Raw genomic sequence first — 15,933 nt, 5'->3', positions numbered from 1 at the left:
TTATCACTGGACGTTGATAAGTTATTACCTTAATAATTATAGTCTAGGGGGCGGCCGAGTATCTCTACATATCTCATAGCAGCCATTATAACCCTTATTGTCGTCTCAAATTATATTAATGCTTTTATTTTGGGCGTAAGCGGTAAAATTGCGTTACATTACTGGCTACGGCTAGCGAATTTCGCTCGAGTGCCATTAGCGTGTGGATAAGTTAAATTTAGTAACTTTAGACGTTCTTTTCCTCGGTTTTTATAGAATTTGGCCCATGTGTGTTTCAAATACAATTTTTTCTTCATTTTACAGGGAGAGATTAGAAAATTTTATGGAAGAACAATCTCTTTCCACATTTATGACTCATATTAAGAAAGTGAAACCTACCAACATGTTTTGTTCATCAAAATCAGACATAATAACTAGTCGTCGCAGACAAATCATACTAGCTATAAATATGGTGTACTAATTATAATAAGTTCCATATGTAAGTATGATTAAGTTGAGACTCACTCAAACGTTATGAAATACTCACTAGGGTAATTAATTATTTTCATTTCTTCGTTCTGGCATGAAAAAAGTGTTAAGCTGTACCATTCAACACGCGATATCTCGCTAATTGAGCGGAAAGTGGAGAATCTTTGTACTAGTTTCCCTCTACATATCCTACTACATGCGGGAAAATACGTATATTAGAAATAAACATATTAAAATATATACTTTTGAGTTCTAAAAAAAATTACAAGTAAATGTATGTACTGGTACGTATGGAGGTAATATAAACATAAGCTTTGTCATCCTAACATGTGATTTTTTAATAAAAGTGCTAACTAATTCTGTAAAGCTTGCAAAAGGCTTAATTAAAAGCACTCGGTCTCGGTATCGTCAACGAGTGTGTATTTACATATTAATGTGTCACAGTACAGAGCGCGTAAAATAATTTTAGACTCAAATAAGGCTAGGGAGCCTACCTTGAGCCTCGTACGAAATGATTAAACATTCTGCTACGATGTAATGCTAGCTGCTTAATAGAACATTTATGATTATTCTTTTGAAATGTTCCATGTTTGTTCATCTATTTGTTTTTATATTATATATTTTTTTAATTATATCCCGCATATATCAGGGTGGGCTGAATTAACCTAGTGTTGAGACACTCCGCTTCCTACGCACTACAAATCTTCCATTTTTTTATAAATATAACACCTATTTGATATGATGTCAATAAGGACAAGATTAAAGCTTATTCAATTTCTGATATAATAAGTGCGGTAACGTTGTATCATATATCATATATATATATATATATATCTTATAAAACATAGTCGCTATTCGTGTCTGTCTGTTGTTTCTAACTCTTCTTCTTCTAAACCACCCAACGGATTTTGATGCGGTTTTCACCATTAGGTCAAGTATTTTTCGTAGAAGGTTTATATATAGTTTATTATTTGTACAGTCTTATGTAATTTAACATAAATACGATAAATGTGTATAAAGTCCTACCCGTTGAGACACTTTCACGCATGCGCTGCTTTAATGGTAAGTACTACATGAAAATAATGTACTGAAGTATTGTGCCTCTTAATAAGATCTACAAAAAAGTCCTTGAGAGCATATTCATATCCTTTAAGAATAACGTGTAGTGATCATTTTTCTGTCTAAAAATAATAATTTCAATATATTTTTTATTGTGAGCGATATTTTTCCATAATGGTATTGATCCTTATCCTTTAAAATACTTTATTAAATTTCTACATTAAACGAAGATAAAATTTGCTTTTTACACTATTTCAAAATTGCGAATAGTTTTAGAGAAAAACGCATTTAATTGTTGACACATCACGCCGTTGACTCATCAGCTGTGCCGACTCAAGTTTTACTTATCCCTTACTCTCAGCATATAAATAAGTATATTAGTTACGTTGGCCATTTAAGTAGATCAAAACTGTCTTTTACTGTTTTTTCATTTTAATAAGTACTTTAGAAGTTGTTACAATATCAAAACATCCTTGCTGCGAAACGCGCCCCGCGACGTTTTGCTTATACAAGCGTGTCATGAGCAGTCATCGGTAGTTCAGTGGTAGAATGCTCGCCTGCCACGCGGGCGGCCCGGGTTCGATTCCCGGCCAATGCATTCTATTTAATTTTCCTCACAGGCAGCCAACGTAGTGCTTGCTTTTCATCAGGGACAGAATACCCTCTTCAGCATTAACCACAAGCTCGAAAAAAAAAACGCGCCCGCTATAGAGGCATAGCAACAAAGATTTAGATGCGTTTGCACGTATTGGATAATTGGAGTTGAATGTATTATTTCAGCGCGATATATTTGGTTTCATATTTTTTGTAGTAGTTATTAGTAGGTAGGCTTTTGTTTATATTTTCTTCCGTTTAAAAATAGTCATTTAACTATCTAAAAATAGCCATTTAAATATATTTTAATAAGTACTTGAAAAGATTAGTAGCACAGATTTAAAATTACGGTACCTACTAAAAAATCCTTGCTGTGTAAAACAATTGGAAAATCCTTATTGAAACTACGAAAATGCGGGTTGCATTAGGATTTAATTAATTTTCACATTATCTTAAGTGCTTTGCAAACATACATTATATGAATAATCCAGTAGTAAAAGCGGGCGAAGCCGCAAGAGGGTCGCTAGTTAATTATAATTATTAGTCGTGGAAATCGTCGTCGTCCTCTACCCATATGTAGGGGACACATTCTAATCTACCTACGTGAAAAAAAACTATTTTTTAAGTCCTGTATTTTTCTGTCAGTTACTCGGTAACGGAAGAGTTTTATATGCATTTTTCCCCTCCAATTCATTCACATCAAATTGCTTATTTTTACACCTGCAATTGATTCTAGTTACAAAAATTAAATTTCATTTAAATTTCAAATATTTAACTAAGTAGATACTATTAAATTAATAAATACGTACGAATTTGAATAACTACCTACGAATATATGTATTATAGATACATCGTTCTACTTTAACTTGTGGTCTAGTATGCTTAAATTAACTAGTATTCGATAGTTAGGAAAGTAGAATCACTTGTACAGTTTTTGTGCTTTTGTTTTATTTTTTACTCTCCCCTCGAAGCAATATAAACCCACTCCCATCGCATTCACTAAGATACATTCTAAGCGCAAAATGTCAAAAACAACCAACAAGATAATTGAATAACATTACTCCTTGTTCCGGAAATACAATCTAACTTTCCTAATAAGGTATTGATGCGCCTTGCAGACGTCATACATGTGTTGAAGTATTATAATAATTTATATTAACACATACATATTATATTCTTTATATGTATTGTCACGCTATATCCCGCACATATCAGGGTAGGCATGGGGAACCTGGGAACCTAGTGATAGCACTAGGTTCCCAGGTTTCCCAGGATATCATAGGATAAGACACTACGTTTCCATTATGACAATTCCGTCCCCCACTTTCATTCGAATTCTAGACGAATTGCGCGTTGAGTGGTGGAATACAGCGCCGCACTCTGCCTCGTTACCAGAGCGTGCTTTTGTATTATTTTGTATAGTATGAGACTCGAACCAAACACATTTACATAGTTACCAAACACATTTCACCATTGTTCTATAGATTTATTAAGGTTAAAGCACAAGAATTATTCCTTAATATAATATATCTGCTATAATACTCTATAATATAATACACAAAGGATTAGAATTCTCAAGGCTCTTCCAGACAGCGCTGCAAGCAACATTCTTGTTGACGACGAGGAAGCCACTGTAAAATTCTAAATAGCAACATATTTCTTTGATAAAGGCATTCGTTTTGCGAATTCTTTGTATTAAACGCAGTACGTATATTACATTGTACAATATTGATTGTAAATGCGATGAGTGCGGGTTTGTAGTTTTTGAAATAATTTTATTTGTTTTCATTTCCCCGCTCTGCGGCGTTGATATCCGCCACTAAATACGTAAATGTCTTAACACTAGGTTCCCTGTGCCTACTCTGCTAGAAAAGGCATGAAACTGCTTTAAATATAAGAATGCGGCGTCTAAAACGCGCTGAGCGAGGCTTAAAGAGGAACATCATCTGTATAATTTAGTCTTAAGTGGGCGGGCGTCGGTCCGTGCTAGCAGCCCCCAGACCGAAGGGGGCTGTAAGCGACACTTGTTTTATTAAGTATCATATTTTTGTAGGACAGCTCTAAAATAATGTTTTGCAGAAATTAAAAAGATTTTCCAGATAAAATGAGCGGAACGAAATGACTGAAATGGAAAATATTTTTCAGTTTTATAGAATTGCTGGGTTGCTTTTTGTGCAAGTTTGTAGTGTAATGATTGTTGATTGTGAATGGTTGTATTGCTGGTGTGTTGGTTAGTGACTGATGTAGGATAGTGGGTTGGGTTCCCGTTTTATGTTATTTAATGAGGACGCTTGATGGTAAGTTAAATTACGTTTTGCGGACATGTGATGAAGATCAGCAAAGAAAATAAATGAATATAATTTTCATGTTTTTATTCTTTATTGTTTTAAGGGTTCCACGACTAAAGAGTAAAACGTGATCCAATTACTTAGATTCCGTTGTCCATTCATCAGTTTATCTGTCCGTCTGTCACCAGGGTGTATCTCATGAACTGCAAAAGTTTGACAGTTGCAATTTTCAACATAATAAAAAATATATTTACCTAATTGTTTTTATTGATAATAATACAGACCAATTCATGTGCGAGTCTGACTCGCACTTGGCCAGTTTTTTCTACATTTACAGACACCAAAAATGTAATTTGGTATTGTCTGGCTACGCCACGTTGGATCGGATGGAAACCGAACCCATAACCTTTGTATTTACATGTATTTGACGTACCACTGTGCTACGACGGCCTCTAAAATAATTAGTATGTAACTTCTTCACAATTTTACAGCCCATTATGGGAAGCGTTTATTGATACTAGCGATCCAATTTTTCAATTCATTTGAATTTCGTCTGAACGTTAGCTTTTTTATGTAGCCATAAAAATTAAGATTGTATTTCCAATAAAGTAATTCTTTGTTGAAATTTGAGAATTAATAAATTTTTTATATCGCCTTCTTGTTTCCTACTATATTACTCAAGTATAATTTTATTTATCTAATTTAAAAAGATCTTGTTTTTAGTTTCACACTTTAGCACAAGTCGCAAAGTAGGAAGAGGGAATTTTGTGTCACTATGGTCTCTTCGATCTTTCAGTAGAATTCGAAACGTCGCGTGTTAAGAGGCTGAACTCAATATCGCACTTCTTGAAAGAGTGGAAAAATAAATTCTACTCATTTTCCCGAGGGGGAGCCGGAAATTATGTATGAAAAAAATATGTAATCAATATTTTTAAGCTTCACGGTATATTTTGCACTTTTAATATAATTTTATTTATTTTAATTTTCGAGGCATTGCGTGTTTCTCCTTACCAGATCAAGTCAACAAAACTATTTTTCTTATTTAATTTTCCCGAGTGGGAATAGAACCCACAACCATCGCGCTTACATTTGTATACTTGTGCTCTTTCATAACGACAGTCTCAATATATATACCTATAATAATAAAAAATAATAAGAAACTAATTCTTACAGTAACAAGTGTAACCAATATTTGTGTTCAGATAAGATAGCTGCGTGAGAATTTCATATGAGTTCTTATCATTTATCTTTGTAAAATAAACTTTATATCAATATTATTTTTTAATTAAAACTACACAGAAATAAATGCAGCAACAAAGTGGCTATCTATTAACGAATATATATATTTATAAGCGGATACTTGTGGGTTTGGATCCCATCCAGGATAATGAATTATCTGCATTTCCTCGCTCTGGTAACTAGATAAGTGCGTTATTGAGTTTCGCTAAACAACAAAAAAGGTGTTGAAAAATTGGGCCGTGTGAGGGTCACACAGTGTCTTAACACCGGATATCCTGCGGATGATTGTACAGCGTCTTATTGGCAACACAAAATGTAATATTGGTTTCTCCTTTCTCTCGCATATAAGATATGCGATTACATCCATGAATCATCGAATGAGAACCAGCCCCACAATCACCACTTCTTCTATCAATTTAAAATTAGTTCGACGGAGATAGCAATCGACCTTATTAATTATCTGTATCTTTTTAGGATTTCTTAGCCAGATAGCAAAAAATTGTATCGATATGGACATTTTTTGCTCTAAGCCAATTGTTTAAAAATTAGAATAAAAATACAGGTAAAGCATAAGGCAAGATAAAGCATATTTTGATACTTATTACTTATAAATAAATATAAATATAATTACTAAATATTATTTATGCAGAATCTATAAAAAAAAACTATGTAATTATTTCCTATTAAAAACATATAGTGGTGTTTTAGCGAGGTGTAGCTAGTGTACGGAACCCTTTATGGGCGTTTTCGATTCACACTTGGCCACTTTTACAATTGTAATGACACATTAATGCAGTAGTATGTCAATATTAAATGATAACTATTATCATTTCTGTCATCACCTGCGTCATTGATTCTTATGTATGAGATAAAAATATAAAAACCTGTAAGTTATAGTACATAAAATGTCAATAAATCAATAAAGGCTATCGTGGCATAGTGTTCATTCCATAAATAATAAAAAAATCAATTACACAATATATATAGGTATATTAATATACTAGTGGACCCGGACGCGGCTACGCCTGCTTGAACTATAAGAATATTTTCGCGTCGGTCATACTCATACTATGCCGCCCGTAGGCTAGGTCATTTCGAATCAGTGACATCTCCTTAATTATTTATTAGAATGTTATACAGTAAGCTATAATTTCAATTTCAAAATGGTTGCGTAGCGACGCGACGGTTGTTATTAACATGGCAGAATAAATTGCATGTCAAATTAGAAAGTACTTTAAAATATATTAGTTTATATGTATGATGTAATGTTATATAGCCTATAGCACTTCTGAAGAATTCAGCTTTCATACAAAACAAAAACAATGTAAATCGGACCAGTAGATCCAGAGATCTTAGCGTTCAAACAAACAAACAAACAAACAAACAAACAAACTCTTCCGCTTTATTATATTAGTATAGATTATATAAAAGCCCGAGAATACTTTTCACATAACATTTTGCATAAATGTTTCTCACTAACGAATTGAAATCAAATCTACAGAGTGTAGTTCATTTATTTCTTTTATGAAGGCCTCGCTATAGATCTAAGAAAATAACGAATACATCAAGATTCGTCATTTTTCGGCTGCCGTCGGCGCCGCGAGCGGGACGGATGCTCATTACCTCTCATTTCCTCCTGAAGCTGTCGTTGATTAACTTTTCTTTAAAGCTATCTTGGATCAGTTTGTATACCAATTAGTGCTTTTCAGTCTCTCTAGATTTGGGGCACTTTGAAGTTTTATTTTGAAGTAGATATTTATTTTTAAATTTAGACTATAGCTGGTGTACACAAATTTATAGTTTATATATATTCAATAGATAAAAAATATTTCAGTCGCAGCTTATAAAAATATAAATTGAAACTGCAGGCAATTTCATAACCAAACTAAAAGTAAAAAGTAAATAATGCAAAAACATTTAGTGACAGATATAACAAAGTTAATTATTACATATAGTATACTAAATACAGCATGTGGTGTTAAAAAGTATTTTTTTTAATAATTTAAGCTGATGCTGTGTCTTTAACATTATATTTCATTGTAGTTTTACGGTGTATCCCGCCGTTTTCCTCACTACGCCCAATTTTCGAAAATAGAAGAAAAGGAAATAAAAAACAGTTATTTTCCCCTTGTTAGAATTGACTCCGAAACTATCGCGCTTACAATCAAACTGTGTACACCTCCGCCACGGAGCTGTCGTCATGGGGCCGTCCCCTTATTACGAAATTAATCTAAACTATTATTTATTATGGCTTCCACTCAGTGTAAAGACACTTTAGATTAAAACAGATTTAGGTTACAATCTGTATACATTTCATAATAGTATTTTTACCTGTATTTATTAAAAATTATCTTTAATTATAATGATCATTTGTTATAATACAATCAATGGAGGACAGTCGTGGTGCAGGGCCGCAAGTGTGTGCAATCACACAAGGTGCGCAAGCGTAAGCGCTACAGGTTGTAGGTTCGATTTCTACTTGAGGAAATTCTCAAAATGAAATATTTACTATTTGCATTTCTTCGTTCTTGTACCAAGGCAAAGCGCGGCGTTGAGTTCCACTACTCAACATACAGTGGCTCCAGTATCGGTGGAGAGAGTGAACGGAAGTTTCTTAATAGGAACAGAGTATTTTAACGTTAGCTTTTCAGGTTCCGTCTGCCTATTCTGCTGTTCGGGATACAACGTAAAACAAAAAAACATAGGTGTATATAGATAAAAAATATAGGATATATAATCTTTTTATAATACATCACAAGAGGCCATCGCATAGTGGGCACACATATATATATACAGGGTAAAGCGAGATGCTGAAAAAAAAAAATCTAAACAAACTTACACAAGTAAGCATATGACTATACTTCTATAGTCATAAGCATGAAAATAATATTCAAAATATATTTTTAAAGTGAGTTTTCAAGTGGAATGTACACAAGTTGGTAATCTCGGTAGATCTCCCCGTAATAACTTGCGTGGAGTGCGGAGTTACGGACTCGTGACGGTAATCCTGCTTCATATCAGGTTTCTCATATTACGTAGGCAGTGTGTTTTAATGTTTAAAAGGTTATAGGCTCTGCATCCGGTCGAGGTTAATCTATTTCTGTTATTAAAATTATATTTACATATATGTCGCCCGTCATTGGAAATGGAACCCACAACTATATTTACATGCGTCGTGATTCAAAAAATATCCTATAATTATATATATATATATATATATATCTTATGTTTTGTGAAACAAGTTCAAGTTCAATAAAATTATAAGCTTCCGTTCCAGTGGTATTGAAAAACGAAAATATGATGTCCAAACGCGATACGATAGCGATTATTTAAAAAATTGGGAAGCCACTGATATTTTGAAAATAAAGAATAAAGATAGATATATATCTGATATATAGAAAAGATAAAAGAAAAAAATAAAAAAAAATAATAAAGTGTATTATATTTTATTAAAAATTACAAAATTACAATAACTATTACTTATATTATTTTAATCCTTTTTAATTATAGGCATTTTCTTTTCCGTTTCATTAAAATTTTGTCCGTCTATCTATCTATACTAATATAATAAAGCGGAAGAGTTTGTTTGTTTGTTTGTTTGTTTGTTTGCACGCTAAGATCTCTGGATCTACTGGTCCGATTTACTATGTTTTTGTTTTGTATGAAAGCTGCATTCTTCAGAAGTGCTATAGGCTATATAACATTACATTACACATATATACTAATATATTTTAAAGTACTTTCTAATTTGACATGCAATTTATTCTGCCATGTTAATAACAACCGTCGCGTCGCTACGCAACCGTTACCGCGACATTTTGATATTCATCCTTATGAAAATAAATATAATAGTCATTTTTAGCATTTCATCTAGACTGAAATTATAGTTTACTGTATAATATTCTAATAAATAATTAAGAAGATGTCACTGATTCGAAATGACCTGGCCTACGGGCGGCATAGTATGAGTACCTATGACCAACGCGAACGGGCAGATGACGTTGATGGTTTTATAAATTTTCGAACTTTATTTGCTGTTTATAATTAATTTAAAATACACTTTGGTTCTCTTCTTATTTTATTTAATATTGCTGGCAAAAATTATCCTTCTAGGTGGTTTTTAGGTACGGGTTCTAGGTACTTTTTCTAATATTAAGAATATCCTTTAGTTACTTTTACTTCTTATGTTGGTTTTCAATTTCTCAGATATTTTTTCTAATAATATATCTCTAATTATTATTCATTTTGATTATTTAAGCTTATATTTTCTTACTAATTCTATTGAAAACTGAAAATATATTTAATAAATATTCTTATAGTTTAAGCAGGCGTAGCCGCGTCCGGGTCCACTAGTAAATGTATATATCTTGACAAATGACTGTCATTATGGTAATAAAAATTAGTTTTAATACATTATTTTAGATGAACTACCGCTTACTTTTTGTCTCATCCATATCGATCAATTCGAGATACTTTTCATCTATCGGAAAAAATATAAAAAGTAGCCTGGATTCATCCAAGATAGTTTTGTTCCCAGTAAATGATACTGATTACACAATTTTTAACACAGATTTGGTATGATCTTAACTCATTACATAATATAACAAATATATAGCGTATGAGTGATAACAGTAAACTATTAAACAATACATATATGTGGATATTAGCAGGAGTATCTAATAAACTTATATGTAGATTAACAAAATTGTTTTAACAATATATACAATTTAATTTCAAAATTAATTTGATTTAATTTTTTTTATTGCAAAATATATATCTTACAATAAATGAAAAGTCTTTTCATCAACAAAGTCTACTTTAGGAATCTGTTTTACATCCACTTTAAAAAATATTCATGTAATAATTTTAAAAATGTCCCCCAAACAATAAAAAATACAATAAAATGTAAATTTTTCCATACATTCGCATAGAAATAACGACTCTCGTCCCTCGTCAGTAGACAATACCGTCTAGCACACACTCATAGTACCTAGTAGATACCTCAGGTAGGTATCTCAGCGTGAAAAGTAGATTGCCACGGTTGGAATTACACGTGAGAATGTGAAGCAATAAATAAAGGGAGAAATGCTCATATCGGCGATAAGACGATATCTTGACGTGACTGCGTTGGCATATATTGGTTTGTGGACTAGTCTCGTGATATGTCTTCGTTTTATATTTGTATGGCTATTTTATACATAGTACATTTTTATAAAATATATTATATCTTCTAGTAGCTGCTCGAAACGTAAAAAATCGTTCGAAAGTGTAAGAGATCACACGAGCGAAGCGGCGGTTTAGGTTCGAGTGGTCCTCTAAAACGTCCAAGGAACCTATTACCGGTTCACTTTAGTCTCCATTTCGGCTGTGCGTTGTCAATCACTATCACGAAATACCTACCGAAAGACTTTCTTTCATACTTGTATATATTTTTATATGTGTTTTAGATTTGTTCTAGTATGACGTGAAATAAAGGAACGTTTGAGATAAGTTTTCCAATCTTTGAAATATTAACAACTGGGCGATATAAAAGTTATTATCTATCTATATTAAAATAGATTTTACCAATATTCTAGGATTATAAAATTGTCAAATATTTGTTTCAACAAAATCTTATACACCGCTACGTGAAATGGAAAAAAAATACTATTACATTAATTAAAAGTATGTGAGATATTATTGAGGTGGAGGTCAGTTAGTTATAACCTCAATATTCCCGTGGCTGTCTGTACGGATGTTGACTACTATTTGTAAAGCTCCCATTCCAGACGTCGTACCTGCTAGAAAGTCCATCGGCACTTCCAAGCCTCTAGTCTCTCCAGATACCATTGTAGTCAGAGAACGAGAAGATGGTGCTGAATATCCAGTGGTTATGAGTACCAATATTGAGAAAGTCGCCAACACGCTACAGCCACTCCTGAAATTTAGATTATTAAAAATTAGAAGATGATTTAATTAATATTCAATTAAAACGATTTTACTATATATGCCCTGTAAAAATATAAAATATTTTGTTTAAACAATTTAAGATGGCCTAATTATAATAACAGTAGTAGTCTACATGTAAGTTATGGGTACTCTACGTGAGCTTTCACTGAATATTTTATAGATTTCTTTTATTTCAGAAATTCCTCAAATTGGAAAAAGAATTTGATTGGGAAATTTTCGATACTAGTGCCAACGGACGCAGACATTCGCTTCCTTTTTTTTGTCAAGTTTATATAATATTACGTATCACTTACAATTTGATCAAAAAAGATTGATGATTTTGCAATTTTCCACGCATTTAGAGACGTTATGAGTTACTAAGTGGCACACTTCGTTGTCTATTTCTTATCAACCAGACGGATACAATTAACATTTTATATCTTTACATTCACAATTATCACTGCAATATGATCTTACGAAAGACGATACTACAAAGCATATCCTTAAATGTCTTAAAATAATATACAAAACTTACATGGCTGTCGGCGCGCAGGCACAATTTGTCGCCAGCAGATATCAGATATGCTCCACGCAGCGTCCCACAAAGTTATGAAGAGGGAAGATTAACCGTAGATACAAAGATACCGATAATAGATTATGTAGTCTTATCTTCTGTAAGAAACTAACCTCTACATGTTTGTATATGATATATATACTAAGTTTTGCTATAAGTTTTTACGTCTTGCTTCTGAGACCTATGTGTAATATTATGATTAGTGATATTGATAAAAGGAATTCATCGTCATCATCCACTTCACGTATATCTCTTAATTTAGGTATTAAATATATGGGAACAGCGTCTGAGTGTATACATATGTGATGATTCTGTGTTCGTCCCAACTTGGGGAATTGCAATATTTTCGTTTCACCTTTCACTTTAAGAACAAAAAACCCACTGATCAGTTTAACACTCGTGCGTGACAAAAGTGTCTCTCTCTAAACAATAGATTCTGTTTGCCTACCCTGCTATATGTGGGATACAGTATGAAGCTTTATACAATTGAATTGTAAATTAATTTTAAACTTACGAATGGACCATATTGCACCAATACAATAGTTAGGGTTTGACGAATTCCTACGAACATAATAAGATTGACATTCTATGTTGGTATACACGCCTTTTAACAGATAAAACCATATATTACTTCTTAACTAAAATAAATCCAAACTACAAAAAAAGATATATAAATATTTGCCATTTAAAAATAAATATATATTTGGTATTTTTGGAACCATATATCTATTCACCATATATAGCGCGAAGATGAAAAACGAACAGAATTATGTAGCAAATGAGCTAATATTGCATTCACGGACAATAATAAGAATATAATAATATATTGTTTGTACACGTTTAATTATGTTTTATTTACTCTCCAATACATTCATTCATCTCAAGTAAATAATTCCAAGCAATTATTTGCTTACTTTTAAACCTATTCATACAAAATCATTTCTTTCCATTTCTCGACTTCTTATTTCCTATTGAGTTGGCTTCTTTAATATACAGAAAAAAAAACATTCTGCCTTCACAACTATTAAAGTCAACTTCAAGTATAATTTGCATTTAACAAAAGACTGTTTAATGCTCTTGCTTGTCATTCCCACGTACATTTGAAACGTTGCCAGTTCTAAAGTAACTGACGCTTAACCTTTGTATCAGCAAAAGGTTAACCGAGTCACGTAATAAGCGATAAAATTAGATTCTTTTAAGCAGTTCTATCTAATTACTTGGTAACTCCAGCTTAGTTCGCCATTTATGGATCTCACCATCTTGGATGTTAATTTAGACAATATGTCTGATTTTTTTTAGCTTCACACTGTATCACTATGTATATAGAAGATTAGGCAAAAGGAACCTGGGAACCTCGTGTTAAGACATTTCGCTTCCATTAAGACGTTCCCCATTTTCAGCTGAATTCTGAAAGCTTTGCAAGTTGAGTGGCGGGACTCAACTTCGCGCTTTGCCTCTCTACCAGAGCGAGGAATTGAAAATATGAAATATTCCATTTCCTCGAGTAGGATAAGAACCCACAACATGTCTTTGTTTACAGGCGCAAGCTTCGGCCCCAGTGCAACAACTAGCCTGTTATATAAATAAAGATTAATTATTTATTGGGTGGTGGAAACCACATCATCTACATTGCCTATAATTGGATTAAGAAAAGGCCCAACTATCATTAATCATGTACTTAGTGTTATAACCACCAGCATATTGAGAGAAGTATGAAATATAAAAATGCTAAAATTATTTATTGTTCTTTGTTCACAGATTATATGGACTCGCTATGTAAGGACCATTTCCTACAGCGACAATACCGGAAGTTGGATGGCGGCGTGCTCTGGTCGCGTAACGAGAGGAACCTCGACTGCACCGTTACGTTCCAAACGCATAGCATCTTGCAGAGGTTTATGCTGCACTTCGATCTGCTGCAGCTGGACTGTAATGACCATCTCTACGTATACGATGGAGCTCACGCGACAGCTCCGCCAAAGGTATATGTTTCTTTTATATTTTAGCTTGTAAGTTTAGCTTTGCGATGTATCTCGCATGCAGTTGGGTAGGCAAACGGAACTTAGTGTTAAGATATTTCTCACTTTCCGCATAATTTTCGAGACATTGTGTGTTCGGTGGGGAAATTCAACCCCGCACCTTATCTGATTACCAGAACGAGGAAATGAAAGTAACTCGGGGTGAGTGAGTGGGAATCGAAACCACTAAGTATTTATAGTGGAATTAGTTCATTTCCTTAAAAGTTAAAGAAATTAAAAGAAAATCTCTCACAGTATTTTTTATCATTTTGTGTATTATGTTATAAAATTTTTGATTTCCTACCAAAATGGAAAATGACGCCATAGTCATAATTAAAGTAGTCCAGCGTGGGAAGCCGCGAGTGAGATAATTTTTTGCCTGAATCATTTTAAGCCCGCAAATATGATCACACAGCAATTGTACTATAATGGCATGTATTCAATGATAAACTTCTAAATTCTTCTTAAAGTTCTTTTACCTTCAAGCTTTACAATTATCATTTTCAAATAACAAAATCCCATACCAGCAGAGTATTCTGCATATTCAAATAGCCGACAGTAGAAAATGCACTAGCAGTCTACCAAGACGCATATCAAACTCCAAATGTTTTCACGAACAAAGTGAATAAAGAACAATTTGAATGTCTCTCGCGAACAAAGGACGAGAGCGGGTATTAAAATACCTTTCATATCACTTTACCTATCAATATATCAAGTAAGGAGAGTTTTATCGATATCATTCCCAATTTGGAGGAATTCCAAGACGTCGCGAGCAATTACGGCTGCCTTCGATTTAACGACTCCCTCCCCATCCTCCCCCTACTCCCTCTGTAGCGATCGGAATTGTCGGTTTATCACTAATTTATTAAAGATGCCGGAGACGACGCGCTAATGATTCCAGATAAATGCTAGGTCAATTTGGCTGTTAAGTTTTTTACAACTGACTTGTTGAAAGCTGTTTTTAATTTATATTTTCTGATTTATTTATCTCATATGGTTCAATCATTGATGGGAAGAAAAATTAATGAACTTTATTTGATTTATATTTTGACGTATCTAAAAAGGAGGAGAGATAGAGAGAGTTAAGTGACCTATTGTTCCATTACTAAGTGTCAATTTGACTTTGATTTTCAGTCGATCCAATAGTCCAATAGCGCATTGGCACAGCGTCTGACTGTAAACACAACGTTTATGGGTTGATAAGATAATATGAGCCGTATGGCTCAGTGGTTAGAGCACTTCGACGGTAACGAAAGAAGCGCGGTGTTGAATATTATTTTTATAAGTTTTCTAAGAATATTATTTTTTAGAGTGGAAGAAAATTTAAAATATGTTAAAACTAAATAAAACATCATCAACATAGCTCGCGAATTCAATGCAAATGTGCAAGAAATAAGTTTAAACAAGCAAACTGTCGCTGGAGGTAGTCACCGCGAGTATGGTAATGAGGTGCCCAGCAGGACGCCAGTCCGCACCTGCTTAATAATTAACACGACGAAGAAAACTCAGCGAAATTTTAAATTCAAATTTCTAAACTTCAACGTGAGAATTTCCAACAAAAAGCATTGTAAAATTACCATGACCATTGCGAAAATGTCGATTGTATTCTAAGTACATTCTTTTGAATTTTTTTTCATTTTTCTTTCTGTAATATCTTCACGCTATATCCCGCAAATAGGACAGATGTAATAAGATACTCCGTCGTCTACTTTCAAGATCTATGACATATGTGTTGAGTAGTGGTATTGAATTACTTTTCATTATC

The 15,933-nt window shown here is 33.1% G+C and overlaps 1 protein-coding gene across 2 annotated transcripts in view; it reads left to right on the top strand.

Annotated features, from left to right (window-relative positions):
• Positions 1–15,933, top strand: part of loaf (low-density lipoprotein receptor domain containing lost and found) — a 54,843-nt gene that overhangs the window by 24,360 nt on the left and 14,550 nt on the right. For both annotated transcript variants that reach the window (XM_085194352.1, XM_085194345.1), the window contains exon 2: positions 13,909–14,132. In XM_085194352.1, coding sequence (XP_085050478.1) covers positions 13,909–14,132 — 224 coding nt within the window. The remainder of the gene's footprint in view (positions 1–13,908; positions 14,133–15,933) is intronic.

The sequence above is a fragment of the Heliconius melpomene genome, chromosome 1 (genome assembly GCF_056956725.1).
Source record: "Heliconius melpomene rosina isolate 202511_hmr_F chromosome 1, ASM5695672v1, whole genome shotgun sequence".
In the NCBI taxonomy this organism is placed as follows: domain Eukaryota; kingdom Metazoa; phylum Arthropoda; class Insecta; order Lepidoptera; family Nymphalidae; genus Heliconius; species Heliconius melpomene.
The sequence above is the reverse complement of the archived record's forward strand: the minus strand, read 5'-3'. Positions and strand labels throughout refer to the sequence as shown.